Source organism: Melospiza georgiana, chromosome 3 (genome assembly GCF_028018845.1).
Source record: "Melospiza georgiana isolate bMelGeo1 chromosome 3, bMelGeo1.pri, whole genome shotgun sequence".
In the NCBI taxonomy this organism is placed as follows: Eukaryota; Metazoa; Chordata; class Aves; order Passeriformes; family Passerellidae; genus Melospiza; species Melospiza georgiana.
The window spans coordinates 41,102,055-41,125,646 of record NC_080432.1 but is presented as its reverse complement, the minus strand read 5'-3'; the positions used below and the strand labels follow the sequence as shown (position 1 = coordinate 41,125,646).

Sequence of the window (23,592 nt, the reverse complement as noted above, 5' to 3'; positions counted from 1 at the left end):
TTTTAATTATTTTCTGCAGGAATCAGTGCAATTATGTTGAACACTCCACATTACATGATAACATACTGAGGTGGTCCTATCAGGTATGGCATCTTCTGTGTTTTTTGGCTCTCATATTGCTAGACATATCTATTCATTTGCCAGATTGGCCTGAAGCAAGGAGATAAGGGAGGAATAGCAGTGAGCCTTTCTATCACATTTCCATAGCATTCCCAATCCCATTTCTTACCTCAGGAATATTGGCAATAAGTTCTATCTTAGTATCTCTTTAAGTTTTAAATGTCTACATAACTTTTGGCAACCTAGGATTTTTCATACCACATCAGAGAAATGATCCACCTTGTCCAGTAAAATGCCACATCATTTAAAAGAAAATAAATTTTCTGTTAAGACAAAGACAGTTGTGCTGTCTTTGTCTTAACAGAAAATTTATTTTATTTTAAAAGAAATAGTTTCTTTTAAAGATGCTAAGATGGAAACAAACATGACACTTCATTGCCTTGCTAAGCTTGCTGCCCTTTCAAAGAAAATGATAGTAATCCATTTTTCTTATAGCTACAAGGATTTTCCAGTCGTTGTGTAACAAGATTTCATTAAATTACTGTGTTTGTTCTGGATTACACAATTTTATTTCTGTAGTTTATTAGGGATGGGGATAATTTAAATGTACTTTAAGCCCTGATGAATCACACATACATTACACTCTCTACCCAATTATACTTATCTCATTAAATGGTTGTCTATTTAGGATGCTGTGGAAAAACTATTGGAATCTGAGAGGTTTGATCAAAAGGAAGACTTCGCTGTTGTTCTTCAGCCTCCTCTCCAAGGAAGAAATCTGCTGCTCAGACTGGTGAGTAAACTCGAGCTGCTCCATCTTTCTGAATGAGTGCAATATTCAGCAGGCTTTCCTGTCCTAGGCTGTGTAATTCTGGAAGATAAGGGTAGTCAGGCACAGGAAGAAATAGCTCCTACTCTCAGGACTTCTGTGTCTGATTCAAACTTGATTTAAACAGCACCAGTCATAGATCCTGTGTTTTTGAATGTTATGCTTCAGGATAAATCAAGCTTTGGCAGCTTTACACCAAAAGCTGCAAGGGTCTGAAGCTGTCAGTGCTGCTAATTTTTCCATATCTTTGTAGTTACCATCATATTCATCCCTGTTTATGCTCAGGTGTTTGACAACAAAGGCAAAAAATGTAGATAATGTGATGTATTTAGAAAGGTTTGTAAACTATGTTGGCAAGTACAGTTATTTCCCTGCAATGAGTCTGGGAACTCAGACTTTTTTCAGGTGTAGGCAGTAGGGAATGAAGATGGGATTGCCTAGGATGTCAGGCATGGTTTTGTTATAAGTGGTCCTTAAAGGGAAGTTGAAAGGTCAAGGTTGTCTAAGATCTGGCAATGAAGAGGGAGAATATTACTTTCTGGAGAATGGCTCACTTGGAGTGTGGTATCAAAATCCATCACATTAGGTGGTTTTTTGTAAAATAGGTTGATAATGACTCATGGTCTGGGTTTTTGAGCATCATCATAATAGCTTCACGAATTTGAGGTAATTCCATTGCTTGTCTCAGATCAGTATCAGAACAAAGTGAATTGGGAGAAGAAATTCTTCTTCCAGGAAAAAAAATGGATTTTCTGTCTTGCAAAATCTTCTTGTTGCTACTGGAGTCATCTTTTACCAGACTTTTTTTGTAGATGGCTGGTCCTTATGCAAATAGCAGACTTCTAACTTTCATGCCATTAGTTTTTCTGTCAGTAGCTTGCTCTATTATTTCTTTAAATACCATCATGTGTCATAGGTAGAGTCTTTGTTTCTTCTGATTTGTGGTGTGCCTGCAGGCCACCATGTGTAACCTTCCAAACTCTTCCAGTAGTTACATTTCATTTCAAGTTCAGCATGCCCACTTAAGACAAATTCTGCATGTTTCTAATCTTTAAAGGCATGTATAAACTAGAAGAGTTGTTTATGCTAAATGATTCATGTCTTCACATCTATGTCTTCCTGCTCTACTGTGTGTCACTATTGTGATCATGTTGTGTTGTTGCTTTGCTCTTCTTGTCCTGTTGATGTGCAACGATCATTTACAAAACCAGCATCTTTCTATCTTGCCACACCAGTAGTAACTGGGATCAGTGGCCAGTGCTTCATGAGAGTACCAAAGATTGATTTCGTTGTGGATATGAATATTGTTTTATGGATTGAGGACTTCTGTCACTGAATAACTAATCTTTCCATACCCTTGATTATTTTATGATGCTCAAGGTACTTTCTCTTTCAGGGCAAGGATGATTTGATTACCACATCAAAGACACAAGTGGAAATTCTGGAAGATTGCATTTTCATGGCTGTGGGTCTCTGGAACAACATGGTAAGCAGTACTACAGAGACTGTTTCTTGCTGAACTTGGTCTGGATGACTAGTAGCAACCCTGCATGAGCCAGGCTTTGAGTAGCAAAGAGGCAGGGGAAGGAAGAATTAAAATATTACAAAAATAATCCCATGACTGCTATCCTCAGCTGTGCAAGGAGGCAGCTCTTGAAGAATGCTAAATGCCCTACACTTCCAAGACAAATCTCACTCTGCTGCTACTTTCTACTAAGAACTTTTTAGCAAGATTTTCAAAGTCGCCCTTTGGGGAGCCTCATGGACTAAATGAGCTGTGACAGATCTTGGTTTTTCTAATCTTACTACTTTGACAGCACAGCACAGGATGACTGAGGTTTGTCCTAACCTGAGATTATAGCAATTATACTCCTGTCTACTATCCTCTATCCTGCATCCCCCACTATGCTGTACTGATGAGTCTTATACTGCTGTCTCCTCCTTCACCATCATCTTTGTGCTGCTGTTGCTCATAGGGAAAAGGTGATAGACAACCTTGAGGAGCTCTTGTTATGTCCTCTAGAGTTGGATGTCCTATCCAGCTGTTTTCTTTTATGCTACTTCAAGCAGTAATAATGCTGTTGTAGCCCAAATCATTTAAAGAAGCAGAATTTGCAGGAAGAGGCTTCTATTAGAGGCTTCTATGATCATCAGATGATGTATCTACAAGAATAGTACAGTCACTTTTGATAAAATATGTTATCTTTTAGTTAAAGTCAGTAGGAGCCAGGGAGTCAAAAGTTGATAACGTATTGCAGTGGGAACCTTGGAACAGCCATGCTGGGTCTGTTTATCTCCTTTGCTGTTATCTGTGATATTCCTTGTGATGACGCCACAGTTCCTACCTCAGTTCTTCCATCATAAAATAGATGCCCTCTGTTTCATTTTTCTGTCTCTAATCCTTTTCTGCACAGACTTTGTCCTCCTCTGCTCTGTCCTTTAGCAAGCCATTCTGTGGCATGTTACTCCATTCTTGTCACTCTGATTGCCCAGGAGCATTTTGTGAAAATAGCAGAGATGAAAAACCACAAGCAAAACGAAGCTGTGCTTTTAAGGCTGGCTGCATCAGGGCCAGTTACCCAGACTTGGGCACTGAGCATGCTGTGGAACCACCAGAACCAAAACAATGTCATAAGGGAGACAAATACCTGCTCTGCCTTATTTCAGTGTTTTTTCTCAGTGTGAGATGATTCCTCTAGTGAGGGGACAGTCTAGTTGAGCTGGAGGAGGAGCAAAATGTAGCAAAGTCACATTTTGCCCCTGGTTTGAAGGAAGACTGTGTGGTAACAATTCCCTCAACTTATTTTGCCATCTCTTTTCCTGACTTCTCTTTGATTAAGTGGACTTTTCAGAGTACAGTAGCAATCATCAGAAAGGAGCCTTTCAGGGTTGCTTCTTTGTCTGCCTGTGATTGCCTTGTCTGCCTGTATTCTGCCATGATGTAAAAGAAGATATGAAAGATGTGTTCAGCATAAAAAGCACTAGCAGGTGTCCTTGCCTGATAAAGGTCTCTCTGGTTCTGTTGGGAAATCTAGCCAACAGTTTAGGCTGACTTCTTTAAAAGTTTTTAAAAATCCCATAACACACCCTTGGGAGCTGATAGAAAATAAAGAATCGTGACTTGTGGACCTGGAAACATAGCAGAATGAAACTGCATTCAGAGGTTTGCCTTCTACTTTCTGCCAGGCTGTCAGGACCTTGTTTTGAGGCTTGGTACCAGCCTCTTTCCTGGAATAATACCTGCTTGTTGGCCAAAGGGCAAAACCTTGAAAATCTAGTGGCAATTGGCCTTAGGGCTGCACTTCAGCCTTACTGAGGAGAAGCTGAGCCATCATGTTTTAAGGGCTTGGTCCTAGGCAGGGCTGGATATTTGACCAAAACTGTTCTAACTCTCTCGGACCAGTGCAATTCATACGCTGAGCACACTAGAGAACAGTCAGATAAATGACATTGGAAAAGCTGAGAGAGGTTGGCTGTGTAGTTGGACAGCTTTGATGTTTACCACAGAGAGCCTGATCATAGGCATTGCCAAAATTATTCAGTTTTACCTCTGGACATATATCTGAGGGCAAAGCTCCATTCATGTATGTGAAGAACTTCATAAGAGTAAGATCTTCTTGACTTTTGGCACTTTTTTGTGTTATGGAAACAAAACCCAAGCCTATCCTGCAGCCATAAGAGAAAGTAAACCAGGCAAGAGCCCAAAAGTGAACAGCACTGCAGGAGGCTGCCCGTGCCTCTCTGTTCTCTGTTCAGGGGTTTGTGAGAACCTTCTGAGTACCAGAGCAGACCCGCACACTGAGTGCCTGCATGGCAGATGTGCCAGAATTCAGGGGAGGGTTGGTGGCCACAATACAGCCCTGGTGCCCCATTCCCTGACCAGGACCGTGCAGCTGAGCTGCATGGGAGCTGTCAGCGTTTGCTGGGAGAGCAGTGTGCCTGAGCCAGCTGGAACTTACTGCCTTCTGGAGAAATTTGTTCTTGTCACCCAACTCCCTACACGTGCAAGTGTCTAATACCTGTTTGAACTTAATTTCTAGTCAAGAAATAGTGTATTGTATGTATCCCATGTTTTGTGGGATGATTCTGTGTTGGTAGTGTATTTTCTTTTAAGAATGGGACTAAATAGCTACTTTGTTTCTTCCTAGGAGAACGGGGAAAGTATCCTAATGTATCTTTTCTATGAGCTTCATTTTTTTTATTTTGACATGTAAATTATTTTGCACGTTTTGGGGAAATTAGTTTTATTGCCCCCTGCCTGCCCCTGTCCCCCCAAAAAAGCAGACTGTTTCTTCAAATGTTTCTCTCAAAGAATATAAACCCTGTAAGCCTCTTCTCTATTTCTCTGAATTTTCTCATTATTTTTATTGATGGAAGAATCAAAATAGAATGTAGCATTCCTGCACAGACTGTATTGGTGACATCAAGCCTGCTGCTGTTGTATTTTCCAGTCCCTTGCATCCTGTTTCTTGTGCAGGCTGCTGGTCCTGGCAGCTGCTGGTGCCAAGCTGAGCAGACATGCACTGAGGGATCTAAACCCTCAGCCAATTCCTCTGTGTGTGATTGCAATTTAATTAGCACTCAGCAAGCTGCCTGAACAGGTGAAGTGATTATTATTGGTATTGGTCCCTTTGTGCTGTCATTATTTTCTGAATAATTTCATAATTTTTCCTTACAATAAACTCCTCTCCATCTTGTTTCAAGAAGGCCAACAAACATAAACATTATTAAGTCTCTGTATGGAATAGGAAAGCACCTTTTGGTGTTGCCTACCATGTGTGAGAGTGTAGATAATGAAACAGTTCTGAAAGGTAGGATAAACAATCAACACTTAGAGTCAGCATTCCCAAAAGCCAAAATGTTTGGATGGAGGTTTTAGTCATGATGGGAAGGCTGCTCACGTGAAAAGACTTGTTTTCAGTTCCTTGCTTTTGTAAGTATACATGTGGTATATTATGCATAGATAAATATTTATCATAAGCAAAAGAAATTTTAAAATATATATATTTCCTGAAGGAAAACTTCAGGCACTAGAGCCTTTGCATTGCTGCTGCTCTCCCTTCCTTCCCACACACAGCATGTGTACAATTCCTCTGTTCTCTCCCTTTCCAGATGCAGCCAGTTGGACAGAAGCAGCCTTATGGTGCCACAAAAATTGTACAGTGTCCATCTCAGGTAAAAGGGCTTCCTTGTTATTCTGTGATATTTATTTTTTGCAGAATTTCCAGATTTTCAAGTGCTGTTGTTTTCTGAAGTTTTTGGGAATGTGCGCTTTCTCAAGTTGCTGCGCTGTTAAAAACTGAGTGTTCCTAAAGTTCAGTGACATGAAGTCTTTATTTTCTATAGATGAAACTCTGAAAAACAGAACTGTTGGCAAAATTTAGTTAAATCATCTCTTTCAGGTTTTTTTTGTCCAAAAATATATATAGCTAATCTGAATTTATTAATTGCAGGTATGTTGTGCATTATCAATATTCAAATTTGTGCCACCAATAAAATTGAATCCATATATTTTATATAATCTAGCTTTCCTCTGATTTGCCTCTGCTGCCACGTTTTACTAATTTAGTCCCTGGAGCTGTCAGTAGTCAGGATTGGAGCATCTCATGTTCAAAGAACAGGTTCTTGTATGCTTTTGCGTTTAAGCTCTGACTTCAATAATTTGATAGTGATAAAATATTACTGGCATCCAAAAGCTTCTGAGCAGCAATTAAAATATCAAAGACATAGAATTTTATGGTTTGTTTGATGTTAGGTTTAAGGCAGGAGGTGCTGCTGTGCCTAGAGCATACCTAGGACATGGCTTCAGACCAGGGCTTAACTTTCAAGTCTAACCTGGTTTACTTCACTAATGCAATGTTCATTCAGAAATTAATACTGTAAAGATTTTTTTTCTCTCGGAAATTGTAGCCAGAAGACTTTAACACCAGCTGATCTGTTTCCACTAGCTTTGTAAACATACTCTCTTCACTCTGCAGGAAAATCCATACTTGTTTACATATAGAAATAGTAACTACTCATCTTCCCTGAGGACATCAAACCGCAGAGAAACACTTCAGGTACAGTAGGACTGTTTGCATCAATGGACTGGGTGTATTCCAGGGAATGGGGCAGGTGGGTAAGAGTGTGTTGTAGCCTAAACAAACAATGCTGCCTGGGGAAACTAAATGCAAAACTCCAGCTCTTTACTTCTGTGCTTGACTAAATAGTCAGATGTTTAATAGCAAATTCTCTCCTTGGTGTGTTCTGTAGAGTGTGGGTAAGGTAGGTGTGTTCAGCTAGCCTAAAGTGAGTCTTGCTTTCAATGGTAAGAGCCTATGTTAAACATCTGGATAAAAATGTTATTTTCACTGGGATAAGAAGATAGTGAAAATGGGCTATTTAGTCCTACTATGGAAGAAATTAGATCAGATCCAACCACTGTGTGGGTCTGCTTCAGTCTTGTTCATTGCCATGATAAAACTGAAGAATATGGGTTTTTTGTGGTGTTTTTTAAATTTTTTTTTATTTTTGTGAAATAGTTTTAGATTAAATGTGTGGAGAAAAAGACCCATGATTGTGTCTTTTAAGTCAGAGTACTCTGATTTTGAGCAGAACTTGGTGTTCCCAAGCAGGAACAGAGTGAGTTGATAATGTTCATTTTCATGCCTCAGAGCACAATGCCTAGACCATTTAGACAAAATGGCCCGTTCGTAACTGGAGTTGTAAGATGCATTTCTGTTCACATTTTTATATAGTGCCATCTGTTTTGTCAGTTACTTGGGGTCTACAGACCTTGCCATGAGGCAATGGTACCTACCACTCTGATTTTTGGAAATAGCTGTAGTGTAGGAGGTGTTAAGGACGTAAGGAGCAATACTATGTTATATTTGTGGTTGTTTTGTTGGGTCTTTAAATTAAAAATTAAAAACCCAATCCAGAAAAATGGGAGAAGACATACAAGTATAATTTCCTTAGGCAAGTTAGCCTACTTAAGGAATATTGCAGGGAGATTTGGAGCCAAAGCACATCTTTGAGTCTTGTGTGATGGTTTGCCCTGGTATATTGATGGTCAGCCCTTCAGCAACAGTAGACTTTGGGGGTATTTCTGTCAGTAGGCTGCAACCCAAAAGAGCCAGGAGGGCAAAGCTCTGGCTGCACACACAGGACTGCACACACAGAAGGCAGGCTCATGGCCTGCTGACAGAGTTATGGTTTTGTGCTAAGATATTTCAGGGATGTTCAAACATTTTCTTGCAAAAGATGTTCAGGGTATGGGCGCACCAAATGTTGCATAGCTGAGAGCAACATGGCTCAGAGTCTAAAAGAACTGGCCCCACCAGTAGGCAAGAGTTGTGCTGCACTCATAAGGCTGCACGACTTCTGAGCAGGCTGAGTTTGTGTCTGCCTTCAAAAGGAAGGCACAGACTGAGGGCAGGCTGAGCTGGCTAGTTTATACAAACTGTGTGGGGATTCCATTAATCTAATGCTCTGAGATGTAAATAGTTTACCATGACCAGAGTAGAACGAGACTGATGTGAAGTCTTGCCCTGTCTTTGCAGGAGAGGAGTTATGGAACAAATATTCCCTGTCCTGACCGGGATCCCTCTGATACGGTTCCAGTTTCAGGTATAGTACTATGCCTTTTTGTCATAGAGCTACTTCATTTGATGACAGAAGGAGAACAGAACTGGGTTTACTCAGGAGAGGAACTCTTTTCTTTGCAGAAGTGCACTTTCTTGACAGTGGTTTTTAAGAGCTTTTTGGAACAACGTGAGTGGTTGTATAGCAAGATGTGAGTTCACTACCTCAAGAGTGATGAAAGTTTATGCAGCTGCGTCTTCCATGTACAAACAAAGTGACAGTGGAAAAGATAGGAGGCAGCCAGGTCCTTCATTTCCAGGGGGGAAAATACTGTAGGAGGCTCTTGTTAATGCAGTATGAGGTGCAAAAACCCATGTGGAGTTCCTTGGGTAGATTTTTCATTCCTCAGAACCTGTGATGGTTCTAAATATCCACCAGAGCTATGCCTGCTTTTCAGTCATTTTCACCAGTTAAAAGAAATTTGAGGAAGAACAAATGCAGGACTGGAATCTTGCTGCCTCCTTTGTCACTGTAGGTACTGCCCAGCTATGGTACCAAGAATAATTTGTGGTTTGATGCCTATCAGTCTCTGTCATTCTCAACTGATGCTGTTATGAGTATTAAAATTTTTTCGCAATGATTTATTATGCTTATTCTGAGGAAAACTTTTAATAACCAACACAATTTGTAGTTTTCTTTTGTTCTTTCCCTTACACTACTTTTTGTTTTTAGTTCATAATTTGAAACCAGCGGATATTCAAGTGATTGCTGCTGTGGGAGATTCACTCACAGTAAGTAAAGGTCACTAGATAGTCATTGCAACGAAGAACTTGCAATGAAATTTCTGATTTCAGAACCTGGGAAATGGTATACATACCATGCCCTATTGAGCCCAACGCGTTTTTCACATTTTTTTTCCATACTCCACCTTGGCTGATTGCACTCAGATTAGATTCATGATCTGATTATCAAAGTTCCCATTTGAAGTCCACAAGAGTGTCACACAAGGAAGAAATGTAAGATTAGATTGTGTAGCAGCAAAACTATTTTGCTGGAGTGGACTTGAAACATTTGTTTTTCTTTACAATTTCTTTTGATTTTTGGCAGCTCCCAAAGTATTGGCCCTGAAAGCTATTAGTTAGCAGCTTGAGGAAGAAAAAGTTCTGCATCTGATTGTGTATATCTGTGTATCTATATATCTATATAATATGAACAATATGTGTATGATACCAAAGCCTATAAAGCCATAGTGATTCATACTAACAAAATATATGATTAAAATTGCAATAGAACATCAGGTGTGTTGAGTGGAACTTGCCTGGAGATTTTTTTTATTTTAACACTATTCCTTGTACTATGTAAGCTCATTACCCCTAGACTGGTTGTGATTCTCCAATCAGTGGTGACTACTTTACTGCTCATATAATAATTCATGTTTCCTACATGTTCTGTGCTGATTATCACATTGTAGTCAGTTTCCTTGGAGAAACTGGGAAAGACATAAAATCACTGTACAACTTTTTAATGTGAGGAACATTATAATAAATTATTAATTCAGAACAACTGCGGTCATATTTATTCCTTGTGTAAATTTAGAATTATGTTAGTATTTTGAACATTCTCAAGTAATTTTCCCCCACTTGATCTAATAATGAAGTTGATAGAAGAGGGTAATTCCCTGGAGTGGAGTTAAAATACCTACCTAGTCAAAAGACTTGAACTTCTTGAGAACAGGAATTTGTTCTATTTTGGGAAGATGACATAGCTTGCTTCATTAATATGCTTTTAAGTTACTCTCAGTAGGATCACTCAGAGAACTAGTTACTGTAGCAATGCTTATTTTCTGAAGGTGAACTCTTTTTCCTCCAGGCAGGTAATGGGGCAGGATCCAGACCCCATGATGTTCTGGATGTCCTGACTCAGTACCGAGGTCTGTCTTGGAGGTGAGTCCCAGAAATCTTCTCCTCAGTGGGAGAGAATCCATTTTCTCCAGTTTTGATCAATATAGTTGGTTTTGTAGCAAATGAAGGCTTGTGGAAGCTGGATTTGATGTCACGTTTTGCATGACAGGACATGGCTGTACTCTTGTTAAAGAAAATACTCCAACTAGTGGTTATCTAGAGTACCAGTGGTATCTAGAGAGTTATCTAGCATGGCTGGAACAGACCTGGGTACATTGAAAAATGGGGTCCTTGTTAAGTTCTTTTTCAGTCTCATGATTGTAGGAGACCCTGGAACATGGTCTTCTAAACTCCATTGCCATTGCAACACTTGCTCATTCTGCATTTCTGTCCCTGCTCTTTCTGTGCCCTGTCTGCTCTTGCCCAGTGTGGCCCACATCACCCATTTGTCTTATTTAAAATTGGTAGTCAACAAAAAAAAAAAAATTCTGCTGTTGTTTCATATGCAGTATCTCTTTCCTTGATCCTTTCCCAGTACTGCTTACATCATGGAGAACAGTTTATCAATTATGATCAATACAGGCTTTTACATATGCAGCATGTTGTTCGACACATCAAAAAGACTGGAGAAAGGCAGTCATGCTCACTTGTGAATCTGCAACTGTATCATTTAATACCAAACTTGTCAGGCTGATCTTCTGTTCATCATTTTTTACCAATCGCTGCAACTTTAGAAGAAGTTCAAACACATTCACAGAATCATAGGATGATTTGGGTTGGAAGGTACCTTAAAGATCATCTGGTTCCAACCCCCATGCCATGGGCAGTGCCACTTTTCACCAGACCATGGTGCCACCATCCAGCTTGGCCTCAAGCACTTCAAATCTGTTCCCAATTAAAGGGTCACTATAGAGGTGTTCTAAGTCAAACATTTTATATTTTGATCTTTAATAAAAATCCATTGAGATTTTTTTTTTGCAACAAGTATACAAGTAATTTTTTTCAGCATGAAGGAGAATAAAGAGCACGTGGACATAATGGTGAATTTCACCAGTCTAGAAGTATTCTTCCAGTTGAGTGAAATGTGAGTGGGGGGAAGGCAATGGGGGAAGGCAAAGGTATTGATTTTACTTATCACTCTGAAATATATGCTTTTAGAACTTTCTATTTTGGTTAGATGTGTTAACTAAAAATGGAGGCTATAAACATTTTAATAGGCGCAACTGTAGCAAAGGTGGCAGCCTTGAAAAAATCACATTTCTTTCAACTGGGTTAAAAAATATGCCAAAACACGTGAAAGAGCTGAAAGGAGAGCTGCTGTTCAGGGCTTCTAGTATGACTGTTCTGCTGGAGCCGAGTGTGGAGCTCTGATGTGGTGCCCCCCTGGGCACCCAGGGCGCGGTGGGCTCAGCACAGCCAGCAGCACACTCTGTACCTGTGCAGTAACCCCAAAAGGGGGCACTCTCCTACCGTGTCCCTTGCCTTGCCGAGCCCACCGGACCTTAACCAACTCTTTTTCCCCCTCTTCTTTCTTCCTAACAGTGTTGGGGGAAATGAAAACATAAGCACAGTTACGACACTACCAAGTAAGTGGCTTTTTCTGTAAATTTGATACGTATGTGGTGCTGTTTATTATTCAAACACCTAAAAGGAGACAGGAGAAAAGGGTTAAAATTTGTAGTGTGACACAAGCAATCCCTTTGTGTTCAATGTGCACTGCTGAGTAAAAGTTGCTTAGCAGCCAGGCTGTAATATGCTGTGCATGACTTAACTATGTGTTTTGTAATTCCTAGGTTTTGGTTGTTTCAGTATTCTTCTGTTGGTTATACTTCTGTCTAAAATGTGTTTGGTCACAGATGAATCAAAGGTCTTCACTCATAGCCTAAAGAAACTATTTTGACTATATGGGAAAGTTGTTTTAGGCAGGAGCAGAATCACATTACAAGATCAGATTTTACATGCTTTTCAAAGGTCAGGATATTTTAGATCTGAGGTGTTTGTAAGGCTGGTTTGTAACCTAAGATCTAGAAGGGAATCTGGGGTCTTTGGGGTTAATACATCTGGGGCCATCAGGCTAAAGGATTTGATTCCAACCTGTCTGCAGTTAGAGCATGATGACATGAGGTTCTTCTGCCTGAGTATATGGTTACCCAGCCTTGCTTGCCAGGCAAAATAGCATTGCTAGCCAAGATGGTTGTTGGGTCATGAGATATCTGAGTTCATGAAATTCTGAAATCTTGAAGGCAGGGAAATGGTTGTATGGTGATGAATCTCCATGTTTATTATACTTAAATACTTAAATGTTGAATTTTTTTAATAGCTATCTTCTAAAGCTTTTTAATGGTCTTTTACTAAAATCTAACCTTTATTGCCTCATTTGTTACTTGCTGCAAAAAACAATATTTCAGGGTGCTGTCTCTTTCTGCAGATATTCTCCGTGAGTTCAACCCATCCTTGGTAGGGTATTCCATTGGCACTGGAACACAGAATTCAAAAAATGCCGCATTAAACCAAGCTGTGGCCGGAGCTCATGCAGAGTAAGAGGAAAACTTTTAATTTTAATAGGAATTTGATTTTTTCTATAAAATTCCTTGTGATTAAAATGGCCCAAATCCTGGAATTTGGCAGGAGCACAGTAAGTCTAATAGGCAAATATTTTTAATCCTAACAATAGCATGAAGTCCAAGATATGTGATGAGAACTTTGACAAGGACTAGAAACACTGCAAATAAATTAGCAACAAAAGCAATACTTTCTCTGACATTTTCAGCCAAGAAAGCCACAGCATTTTACAGGCACTACTCAGAAAGCTGTCCTGTTGTGAGTCAGACAAAAGATATCTCCACTTTATGGGAAGTATATTCAAACCCTCTTGTCATCAGGACCAAGAGTTTGTGTAGAGAATGAGAAAGTTGTGGATTGTTTAATTCCTGGTCTGCCAGAGCTGGGAATTAACTAGAGATCACCATGCAACCTCTTCAGTGCAATTCATATCCTATTTTTTTCCCACTGGTAACTGTTCTTATAAGACCTACTTCGGTGCCTTGAGGCTGTATAATAACATTGGTATGAGCACAGACACTTCAGAGCTATATCTTTTGATAGCATCTGTCTGATGGTGGGAAGAGTGCATTTTCTGTATACGTGGTAAAAGAGTAACTATGCAGCATTTGCAAAGTAGCCCAATGCCTGTCGGATGCTAATTATTTTATTTTTTCCATCACTGTCTCAAAACATAGCCTTTGTTTGCTATATCATATATTCCATTCAATGAAAACTGGACTTTCTTTGGAGTTTTTTGGTTTTTGATGTCCATTAGTCAGCTTTCCTCTTTGCCTTGTTATCTATGCAGGATTCTTTCTATAAATTTTTATTAATGCATTTTATGATTTTATTTTTCTTTTATTTTTAGGGACGTTCCTGCACAGGTTAGGAGACTGGTGGACCGCATGATGAATGATTCTGTGAGTTCAACATGTCATGAATATCTTTAGAATTAAGTGACATAGCATCATTAATTTCTACAGCATAAAACTTCCCAGTGCAGAGTGTGAGTTCAGCACAAAATAATCTATAATTTAGTCTTAAATGAATTTCTGCCAGTATATGATAGCTACTATCAAGCCCAGGTAATTGTAACCTTTCCATCATTTTTACTGGAAGTGGCTGTAAATGCAGGGCTGTTGCTTCTGCTTCCAACCTGTGTCACCCTGTAAGATAACAGAACCCTTTCTCTGTGAGGATTTTGCTGTGGTGCTATTAATTATCCTGTAAGCAAGTGGTTTTTCCAGAAAAAATGATACATGCTAGGATGTTGAGGGCAAGCTTTTCAAGTAGCAAATTGTGTGGAGTGAGCATGTGAAGTGAGGAAGGGACTCTAAAAAAACAAATTAGTCCCTTCTTTCATCTAGTCAGCAGCTGATTTTTGAGGTACACATTCATTGTTACAAATTATTTGATTAATGGTCTGTAAAATACACATTAGGTTGAGAATTGCTTGCATATTTCTCACCTCAGCTTGTGCTTTGAATGTTTGCTATTTGTAATTTGACAAATATGCTATGCAATTAGTGACCTAAGTTACACTATAATAGTTTGGCTTTCCAATGGTGTAGCTGGAAAGCAGCCAAAAAGCCTTCAAGATATCTATGTGCATGTTTAGTGTAAATACTCTGGTGTGTACATATTGGCAAAAATATTTGCAGTACCTTCCTTCTTGGTTCACTTTCTTGTAAACAAGATTTCCATCTGATATGAGATTAAAAGGAGCACCAACTAACGATGAACGGTTGGATGGTTTTCATTCAAAGTTTCTAAACACTACTCTGCCAAATTTATTGCCCTGAGAATGTTAACAGAAATGTATGGAAATATCTTTTATTTATGTAATAATTGTTTTTATATAACTAGTGAAGTTCCTTCTGATGAGAAAGCCTGATTGTGGTGGATATCATTTATCTTTGATTTAAGAGATCTTTTTTACTCTCACTTTTGAAAACACTTGGTGAGTGCAGAAGGGAGTTTCTCCCTCTTTTTGGTTCTGAGATCAAACTACTGAACAGTATGTTTACTAGCAGAGATACTTTGACTCCAGCCTTTGAAAAAGGAGGCTGATGCACTATTGGTGCTTTGCACTGAAATTAAAGCATTAGAATATTGAGCACAACATCCACAACATGCTACTAAGCATATTTGAGCCTTTCCTCAAAGCTAAGAAGGGGTTTATTTACTGTAGCATAATTATCTTGATTTAGCTAGCTATCCCTTTGCGAAGTCCTTGTTTCTCAAGAAGTGCTGCAATATTTTGCCATTATTGTTAGATTGAGTTAATATTGTCCCACTGTTCTTTGCAGTTTATCTGTCAGCAAGTCTGAAATATGTTGTCCCCCAGGGTTTACCAGCAGGAAAGCTGCATTATTTATCACACAGTAAAACACATACCATAATTTTTGTATGAAGATATATTTCTAGGACTGCAGGAAGAGTCACTCTGTATGCACAAGATATTACTAAAAAAAGCATACAGATAGGTTTTGAGCAACACCTTACTGAAGCAAATAATTTGATGCCATTGATATTGTAATTTTGGTTTAGATCACAGCAGTTTCTACATCTTCAGTCATGACTACAAACTTGTTTCTGTTGTGGATGCCTAGGGAACGATAGCCACGTACTCTGAAAATGGGAAATTTGTATTTAGTATGTTGCTGGCATCTCCCTCCTTTTCTTTTTTTAATGAAGCACTTCTGTTCCATCTCTTTCTCTGTGTAGAGAATAGATTTTCAGAATGACTGGAAGCTCATAACACTTTTTATAGGAGGAAATGACCTCTGCAGTGTCTGCGAGGATCCAGTAAGTTCCCTGCAGCAGGAGCTGGGCCAGTCAAGCCACGAGGTCTTTATGCATTGCTGGGGGTGAGAGGGAGGAGCTCGGGGGGTGACCAAAGTAGCTTAGGTCTTACTTGTGCAGCTCTGGAATGCAGCTGTGCTGAGACCTTCAGGTTCCTCAGCATAGTGTTAGAGATGACTTTAGAACACCTGTAAATGACATAATTGTTGAGACCTTGTTTTGCTGCTAACTAGGATAACTTTTTGTTGCATAGTGACTTTACCTCCTGTAGATAAAATGCCAAGTGTTTTTTACTCCTCTTTGCCTTGTCACACTCCTTAGTCTTACTTGGTACTCTCAATATTTTCAGTGCTATGGGAAAAGTTCTAAGCACAGCTCATGCTAATTCTATGATATATAATGTAGTGTGTATATATATATGTATATTAAAAAAACATGCATACATCTAGCCTTTGGTATGTGTGATTGTAGGGGAGGTGAAAGGCTGTGGCAGACTCCTCACTTAGTGGTGAGGATTACCTACTCACAGGCAGTTGAGCACATACTTGTCATCCTTCATGATTAATTTTGGATGAGGAAGAACAGCAAAGCAGCACAGTAAGATGGTTATAAAACAAGGAAGGAGGAAATTAAGCATTCCTACCTTCTGCTGTCAACCCAAACACAAAGTGCTTGTTCACATGATGGGTGGGTGGCAAGGAGAGCGTGTGTGCATCCAAGGATCACAACAATCTTTGTGTGGCACAAGTACAAATAGTGCCAACCACAGAACTCTTGCTGAGCTGTGACTTAGGAAATGAATAAGGGATCTGAGCTGTCTGCTTCTATAGAGTAGGCAAGTGGGGCTCTCAATCAACTTCTGCATGAAATTAAACGAGAGAGAAAAAAGGCTGAAAATAAGACAGGCATTTCTCATAAGAAATTTTATGGGACTGTTGTAGTCCCACAAGTGAAAAAATAAGTGTTGGATTACTTAAGACAATGAAGTTAGAGTGTTTAAACCATTAAAATGGATCAAGGAAATTTTAGCACTGAAAGACAAGTATATGAAGTGATTTCATTCCCAGCTAAACACATAAGTTTTGCCAGTTATTATTTGTGGCAGGCAAGGAGCATATGGGAGACATGTTCTAATATTCCATACAGCAAAAATTAACTTGCTTTTACACCAACTATTCTCTCCCATATATATGGCCCCTGTTAATGAGTTGTTAGCTGAGCTTTTAAGACCAGCCCAAGCAAGCCTAGGAATTGAGGATGTTGTGATGTTTGATAAAACCCTGTGAATTTTCATCCTCACTGATATCCAGTGGCTGCTAGTTCTTTTCTTGCTAGTGAGATAGCTGTGATGGGAAGGAAGAAAAGCAGAGACAGGATCATTTTGCCTATGACTGTTACTTTTGACTCAAGAGTTAGAAACATAAACACTACTGTGAGAGACTCCAGCTAGTCATTCTTGTCCCTGCCTGAGTAAATTAATAATAAAATACAACCCTCTTGCTTTAACAGGTACGCTATTCTCCTGAAAATTACACCTACAATATACAAATAGCTTTGGACTTACTTCACAAAGAGGTAAAACAAACTTTTCTAGTATGTTGGAGCAGGGATTTTCTGTTCTGTTTCTAAGCAGTCACTCATAATTGATTAAGAATTTATTTCCTTGCATTCATCTGCAGAGTACTGCTGTATCCAGAAGTGTTTGCTTACAGGAAAATCTTTGTGAAAGGCAAAAAGAACTGGTGAAGCTTTTTACCAAAGGAATAAGGATGTTCACAGATCTAGCTGATGTTCTGTGGACAAATAATATCAAAAAACATTATCACAATGTGGAGCAAACATTATTAACTGATTGGAAAATGCTTTGCTTGTTCTTTAAACTGCAAATAAGTATATTTTTGTGGTCATTAAGAGAGAGATTCTGATATTCCTCATGAAGAATGATGAGAGTACTTGAAGAGTTAGCAGGTGTCTGGGTCTTGCTGAGACCTATAACAACTTGTTTGGACCTTTTTGAAGCCATCATTTTCAAGTAACCAGCTCTCAACATTTAGAACAGAACTAGGCAGTGCAGGCAGGGGCTGTAATTTAGTATTGCTTGTGTGGGGAATTAATTATTGAGAAAGTACTTTGAATACCTCTGTCATAAATAATACACAATGCTTGAATCAGCAGGCTGCTACCAAGGCCTGCTGTGGCTGTGTAGGGACAAAACCAACACTCTGTTGTGCTGCAGGAGTTTGCTAAGGATTTGTTTGTCCTCTTGGCAGGTTCCACGGGCATATGTGAACCTGGTGACGATGCTGTACATTCCAAAGCTCCGGGAGCTGCATCAATCGAAGAACAATAACTGCCCAAAGCTGCTCATGAGGTCTGCAGATCATTTATGTTACAGCTCTCATTGCTGCTCACAGAGGGCTGCAACATCTTTGTTGCAGTTTTTTCTTAAAGGGAAAAGGATCTCATATTTCAGACTACCAAACATCTTTCTCTGTGCTTGTCCCTACATTTTGGTTTCAGCACAGCACTTAGAAGAGGCTGTCTCTGTATCTGAGCCCTGCTGTTATTGTTTCTTATGAAGGTGCCACTTTTGGCTCCACACTTACCATGCAAGTGAGCTCAAGCCAGAGAAGAGAAAGCTCAGCTGGGCACTCTTTGCTGACAATAGAGAAGACACTAAGATACAAGGTTTTCTGGTTGTGTTTACAGGTTTACTTTTCTGCACTTAAAACTCTCCCTCTCCCTTCTGCAATTTTCAGTCTCTGTAATCTCATTGCTGATGATTAGTTTTATCTCTAATTAGTGTCTTAAGTAGATGTTTTGGATGCTTCATTGTGCCACCTATTGCTTTGTGGCTCAACAATCCTTTCCAGATCAGTGTTAGTCCACTACTGAGGTGGGAAGCCTGCACCCTGAGTGGACTTCTGGTGACTCAGATGGGGTACAGCATTGTCCCCTGGAGTTGCTTCTGGAAAGACTTGCTTGTTTTCAGAAAAGCAAGTCTCTGCTTTTCTGGACAGATGGGGAGAATAACTTTGTCCTTTGAATGTCGGCAGCCACTGGTTTTGCAGGAGAGAAGAGATGCAACCCTCTTGCTGTGCCTTCCTTGTGGCTATCAGTGGAAAATTGGGTTTGAAACTCAGGGTGCTGGTACTCCCAGTTGTAGTTCTTTTGAAAATTTTATTTATTTATTTTTACAAAGGTTACTGGCTAGAGTACACAGGTACCACAGGTATCTCAAGGCCCTAATCTTAGGACAAGGATAGTTAGCAAAGCCTTTAAGATTAGATTGTCTCACAATAGCTGTGATCTTTCCACATTATTTCAGGTGCCATGCTAAATTTCACATTTGCCTGTCTGGCAGCAAGCCAAGTTTACAGGGTGATAAGCAGAGCCCATGTGGGACAACAAATGCCATTCTGCTGAGTAGAAGAACCACCCTAAGGAGGATTTTGATCTTGAAAGTCTTTTCTTTTTATTCTGAGAGTAGCAAACAACCTAAAGAGAATATGTGTCTACTAATGTTGCCTAACATGTGTTTGTGGAACTTCTGAAAACACTCTTTAGATTTGTATTGTTCTCATATTGATGCATTGTGGAAGTAAAAGCTTTTGTTAGCTGGTCTCCATTAAGACAAGTTGGGACACAGTAGAGATCTGTGCATATTTTACATATATCAACTGCATCTCTATAGGAGGTATTTCTCTAAGAGCTCTCTCAGGGATGCTTTACTGTGGTCACACTGTCAGGATATTTGAAAAGAGTCCTTCTTCTAATTTGGATTTCTGAAGTAGTGATGAGGCATGCCCAGGAAGATGGAACATCCCAAAAATATCCATGTGCTAGAAAGATCAAAACCTCAGGGGAGGGATAAAGGTGGCCAACATGAGTTCACAGAATCTTAAAATGTCTCAGGTTAGAATGGCTCTCTAAGCATGGAGAATTCTGCATCAGTCCTGGTGATTGTTTTGGTGTTCTGCCAGCCTTGCTGTGGTACACACTATAAACTCTGACTCTCAGCTGATTAGAATGAATCTGTGGCAACAAATCTTCCATCTTGAAGGATGCTTGCACAGTTCTGCTGAAGCAAAGCATGTTGCACAAGTGTTCTTGTGAACAGTTTTTTGGGGTGGGTTGGCCCAGGTGCCAGCCAAGCACTCCCACAGCTGCTCATTCACCCCACCCCAGCAATGGGGAGAAAACAAGGACTGTGAGCAGGAAAATTCATGGATCAAAATAAAGACCAGGAAGCCACCTGCCAAGTATTGTTGCAGGCAAAACAGACCTGATTTGGGGAACTTAATTGTATTTGTTGTCCATGAGCATAAACATTTAATTACTGATTCTGGTATTGGAAAAATGAATGAACAAAGAAGTTGAACAGTTAAAGCACCTGTCCTCCCTCCTTCTCAGGTTCAACCTTTCTCCAAGCATCTCTCCCCCCACCCTTGTTACTGCTGCAGGGTACACTCAGCCCCTTCAGTCAGGCATGGCTTGGGCTCTGGATCTGGTCTCTCTCTGCCCTCCTTCCTACTCACTCTTATCCTGTACTCCCACATGAGTCCTACACTCATGGGCATCCTGGCTGTGCTTCCAGGATGCCTGTTCTGCCATGGAGCACCTCTTGCTTGTTCCTGCTGTTGTTCTCTCCTCTCTCTCTCTCTCTCTCTGGTGTTTTCTGCCCATTCTTAGGTAGATTTTCACAGACTCCACCAGTCTGGCTGAGGGGCTCAGCTATACCCTGTGGTTGATTTGCTGGAGCTGTGTCCAGAACACGCAGCCCTGGCCCCTCCTCACAGAGATCATTCCTGGTGCTGAAGCCTTGCCATGGGCACACAGTGTGGCTTTTGCTAGCATGGAAGCTTTTCCTCGCTTTCTGTTCATTAATTTATCCCTAATAAATGTGTTTCTGCTCAAGAATTGGGGCTATGAAGAAACTCAGAGGTGAGAGGTAATGCTCTCGTTCAATGGCCTTTCAAAGAAATCCCTCTCAGAGCTTTTAATCCTGCTGCTTATCAGCTTGGAAGCAAGGGGGGAAAAGGAAGAGCAAATCTCAGTGCAATGCTCTTATCCCACAGGATGCTGTGCCCTTGTGTCATAAACCCTAAGAACAACTCCAATGAGCTAAAGAAGTTGATCTACTTTAACAGAATGTATCAAGTAAGGCACATTGCATTTGTTAGAAGTTTAATATCATCCTTCTGTTGATCAAGGGACCACAGGTGGGCTAATTTGAAAGTGGGGGACAGTTTCCACTTATTTTTATGATGTATTTGTAGTTGTGATTATAAAAAGTAGGATCAGGATCTTTAAAATTCTTTTTCACTAAACCAACAAAACAGATGAGAAGAATAATTGTTACAGAGCCATAGAAAGTAGAATATGTCAGAGAGTCAGGAGTTTTTTGATCAGTTATGTTATTGAAAATCAGGTTAAGTCAAACAACATGTTAACTCAGGAACAAGTTTTCAGGCACAGTGTGTCAGCCAAACCAAAAACACTTTGGTAGTTCTGGAAGGACATCTTTTTGACAGAAAACCTAATTCCTGAGCGGGCTGCCAGTCCTTGTCAGTCAGGCAGGCATCCCCAGGCTGCCTCTCTGTAAAGAAGCCCGGGATGGGTGTCTCAAAAAGGTGTCTGCATTGGCTGCCTGGCACAAGCTGGGAAGGAGGGAGGGGCAGCCCCTGGGTGAGGTGTTCAGCTTGATGAGCTGAACAAGAAGAAGGAACCATGACAACTTTTCTTTTACTCTTTAGGAGGGCACCCGCCGGTTAGTGGAGAGTGGAAGGTATGACACAAAGGATGATTTCACAGTGGTTATGCAGCCATTTCTGACTAATATTGAAATGCCAAAAACACAGGTAAAACTAACAAGAAAACCACACCTACATTAAATCCTGGTGCAATGCCACTGACTTGTCAAAATTGTTTTGGCTGTAAATGTAGCTAGCAGTTTCCTGACATAGTAATTAATAATTATGTTCAGTTACCATCCAAAATTGCAAGAAATGTTTATGGAATATGAGATACTGGGCAACAGGAATACAGACCTTGATTTGGGGCACTGCAGTTAGACAGCCATGAAGTAGATATTTTGGGTCAAAATCTTAATCAGGAAGCAGTTGCTCTACATTCCCTATACATCAAGTCCTTTACAGTACTTTGGTAAATGACCTTTGGTAAGAAAACCCATATGTTTCAAAGGTCTGTAATGTGTAAATCTCAGGGGAAATAAAGAAATTGATATCTCTGCCCAGATATTCTGTACTCAGAGTCACAGTGTATTCCTTATTACTTTGGGAATAGTATATTAAAGAGTTTTAAAAGGCTTCTTAATTCTGAGTTACTAACTTTCCCTGGCCTGGTTTAATTCTGTTTGCCTCAGAGGCCTTGTTATCTCACTGGAAGAGAGAAGACAAAACACATAGCTTGTTGCATATTTGCTGCCTCTGTAACAGCACCTATCTTGTTTTCTAGGAGGGGTGGCCAGATGAATCATATTTTGCCCCAGATTGTTTCCACTTCAGCCAAAAGACTCATTCCCAGGCTGCACGTGCTTTGTGGAACAACATGGTAAGATTTTTTAGAGGTTGTGTTGCTCTCTCCTTGTTCACTTCATCCTGCCCTTGGCAGCAAAAATGCCCCAGAGATCTACTAGGTAGCCATGTCTCTTCTGAATTGTGTTTACAAAGGAAAAGAGTGATCATATGAAGAAAGGTCACCTGAACTGTTAGCCCAGTCATATCAAGCCAGTAAATCTCGGGGTATGTTAAAGCTGGGTATGTTCAGGCTGTGTCTCCTGGGAAGATGACACCTGTCAGGCACAATGACCAGCAGGCCACATTCCAGGTGTGTGGGAAGTAGCCTCTTCAGCACACAAGGAAACAGTGCATGGGCAGCTGCCAGCAGTGGTGCAGTACCCTGCAGTTGTCTTGCTGTGCCCTGCAGTTGTCCTGCTGTGCTGCAGAGGTGGTTTCCAATGACTGGCAGCACAGCATCACCCATTGCTCTCTGGTACTCATCTGATTTTCCTCTGTGCATCCCCTTTTCCCCCCAGCTGGAGCCTGTAGGGCAGAAGACAGACAGTCAGAAGATAGATGATGAGCTTGTCCTCACATGTCCATCTGAGGTAAGTTACAAGGCTGTCTGTGTTTTTGTGGAGGTGCTGGGAGTGGCTGGGGGTCTGTGGGAGCCTTTACCCAGTGCCTGGAGCTCTGGCTCTGTGAGGATGATCTGTTCCTCCTCCCACACTTTGTGCCAGTGCCACCAAGAGCAGCATGAGAGCTCACCCAGGAGAGGATGGAGGGCAAGCAGGAGTCAGCTTCCTCAGAGTCACACATCACAGCTGGCCAGAACACAAGGGAAGGGTGTTTGGCCTACCTGAGATCATCAAGTATCCACACTGAATGGCAGAGCTTCAGTGGAGGGAAACAGAGCAGTGTTGGTACCAGTTAGGATAGCTCTGCAGGATTAACTGGGAATACCTTGTGAGGGGGCCACAAGCTTCTTGTGAGACACTCACAGTGGGGTCCTGAGAGTATTCTCTAACTTCTGTTTTAAAAATATAACCCAGATTTACACTGTTGCTATACAGATTTTTAAAAGGCCTTTCATTTATTTATTTATTCACTTATTAATTTATTTATTTTGAATCCCTCTGTTTTATTTTTATCAAGCTGCTAATCATCTACTGACATCTGAGAGCCAAAGTTTGGGGAATGGAAATCTCCACGTGTTTCTCTGTTGCTTTGCATTGATTCAGATTGCCTTGTTTTGTAGGCTGAGCCATTCCTGAGGACATACAGGAACAGTAATTACACATACCCTAACCAAACTGCAGTAAGTGTCAACATCACCATCCCATCTGTTCCTGTATGGTAACCAAATGAG

General features: G+C 40.4%; 1 protein-coding gene across 1 annotated transcript in view; it reads left to right on the top strand.

Annotated features, from left to right (window-relative positions):
- The window catches only part of PLB1 (phospholipase B1), a 77,834-nt gene that overhangs the window by 14,767 nt on the left and 39,475 nt on the right, over window positions 1–23,592 (top strand). The window contains exons 13-31 of the mRNA XM_058020692.1: window positions 27–83; window positions 749–853; window positions 2,286–2,375; window positions 6,002–6,064; window positions 6,868–6,948; window positions 8,431–8,497; window positions 9,185–9,243; window positions 10,322–10,395; window positions 11,896–11,939; window positions 12,782–12,890; window positions 13,766–13,817; window positions 15,625–15,705; window positions 17,212–17,277; window positions 17,973–18,073; window positions 20,781–20,862; window positions 21,459–21,563; window positions 22,180–22,275; window positions 22,760–22,831; window positions 23,482–23,541. Of these exons, the coding sequence (XP_057876675.1) occupies window positions 27–83; window positions 749–853; window positions 2,286–2,375; window positions 6,002–6,064; window positions 6,868–6,948; window positions 8,431–8,497; window positions 9,185–9,243; window positions 10,322–10,395; window positions 11,896–11,939; window positions 12,782–12,890; window positions 13,766–13,817; window positions 15,625–15,705; window positions 17,212–17,277; window positions 17,973–18,073; window positions 20,781–20,862; window positions 21,459–21,563; window positions 22,180–22,275; window positions 22,760–22,831; window positions 23,482–23,541 (1,464 nt within the window). The remainder of the gene's footprint in view (window positions 1–26; window positions 84–748; window positions 854–2,285; window positions 2,376–6,001; window positions 6,065–6,867; window positions 6,949–8,430; window positions 8,498–9,184; window positions 9,244–10,321; window positions 10,396–11,895; window positions 11,940–12,781; window positions 12,891–13,765; window positions 13,818–15,624; window positions 15,706–17,211; window positions 17,278–17,972; window positions 18,074–20,780; window positions 20,863–21,458; window positions 21,564–22,179; window positions 22,276–22,759; window positions 22,832–23,481; window positions 23,542–23,592) is intronic.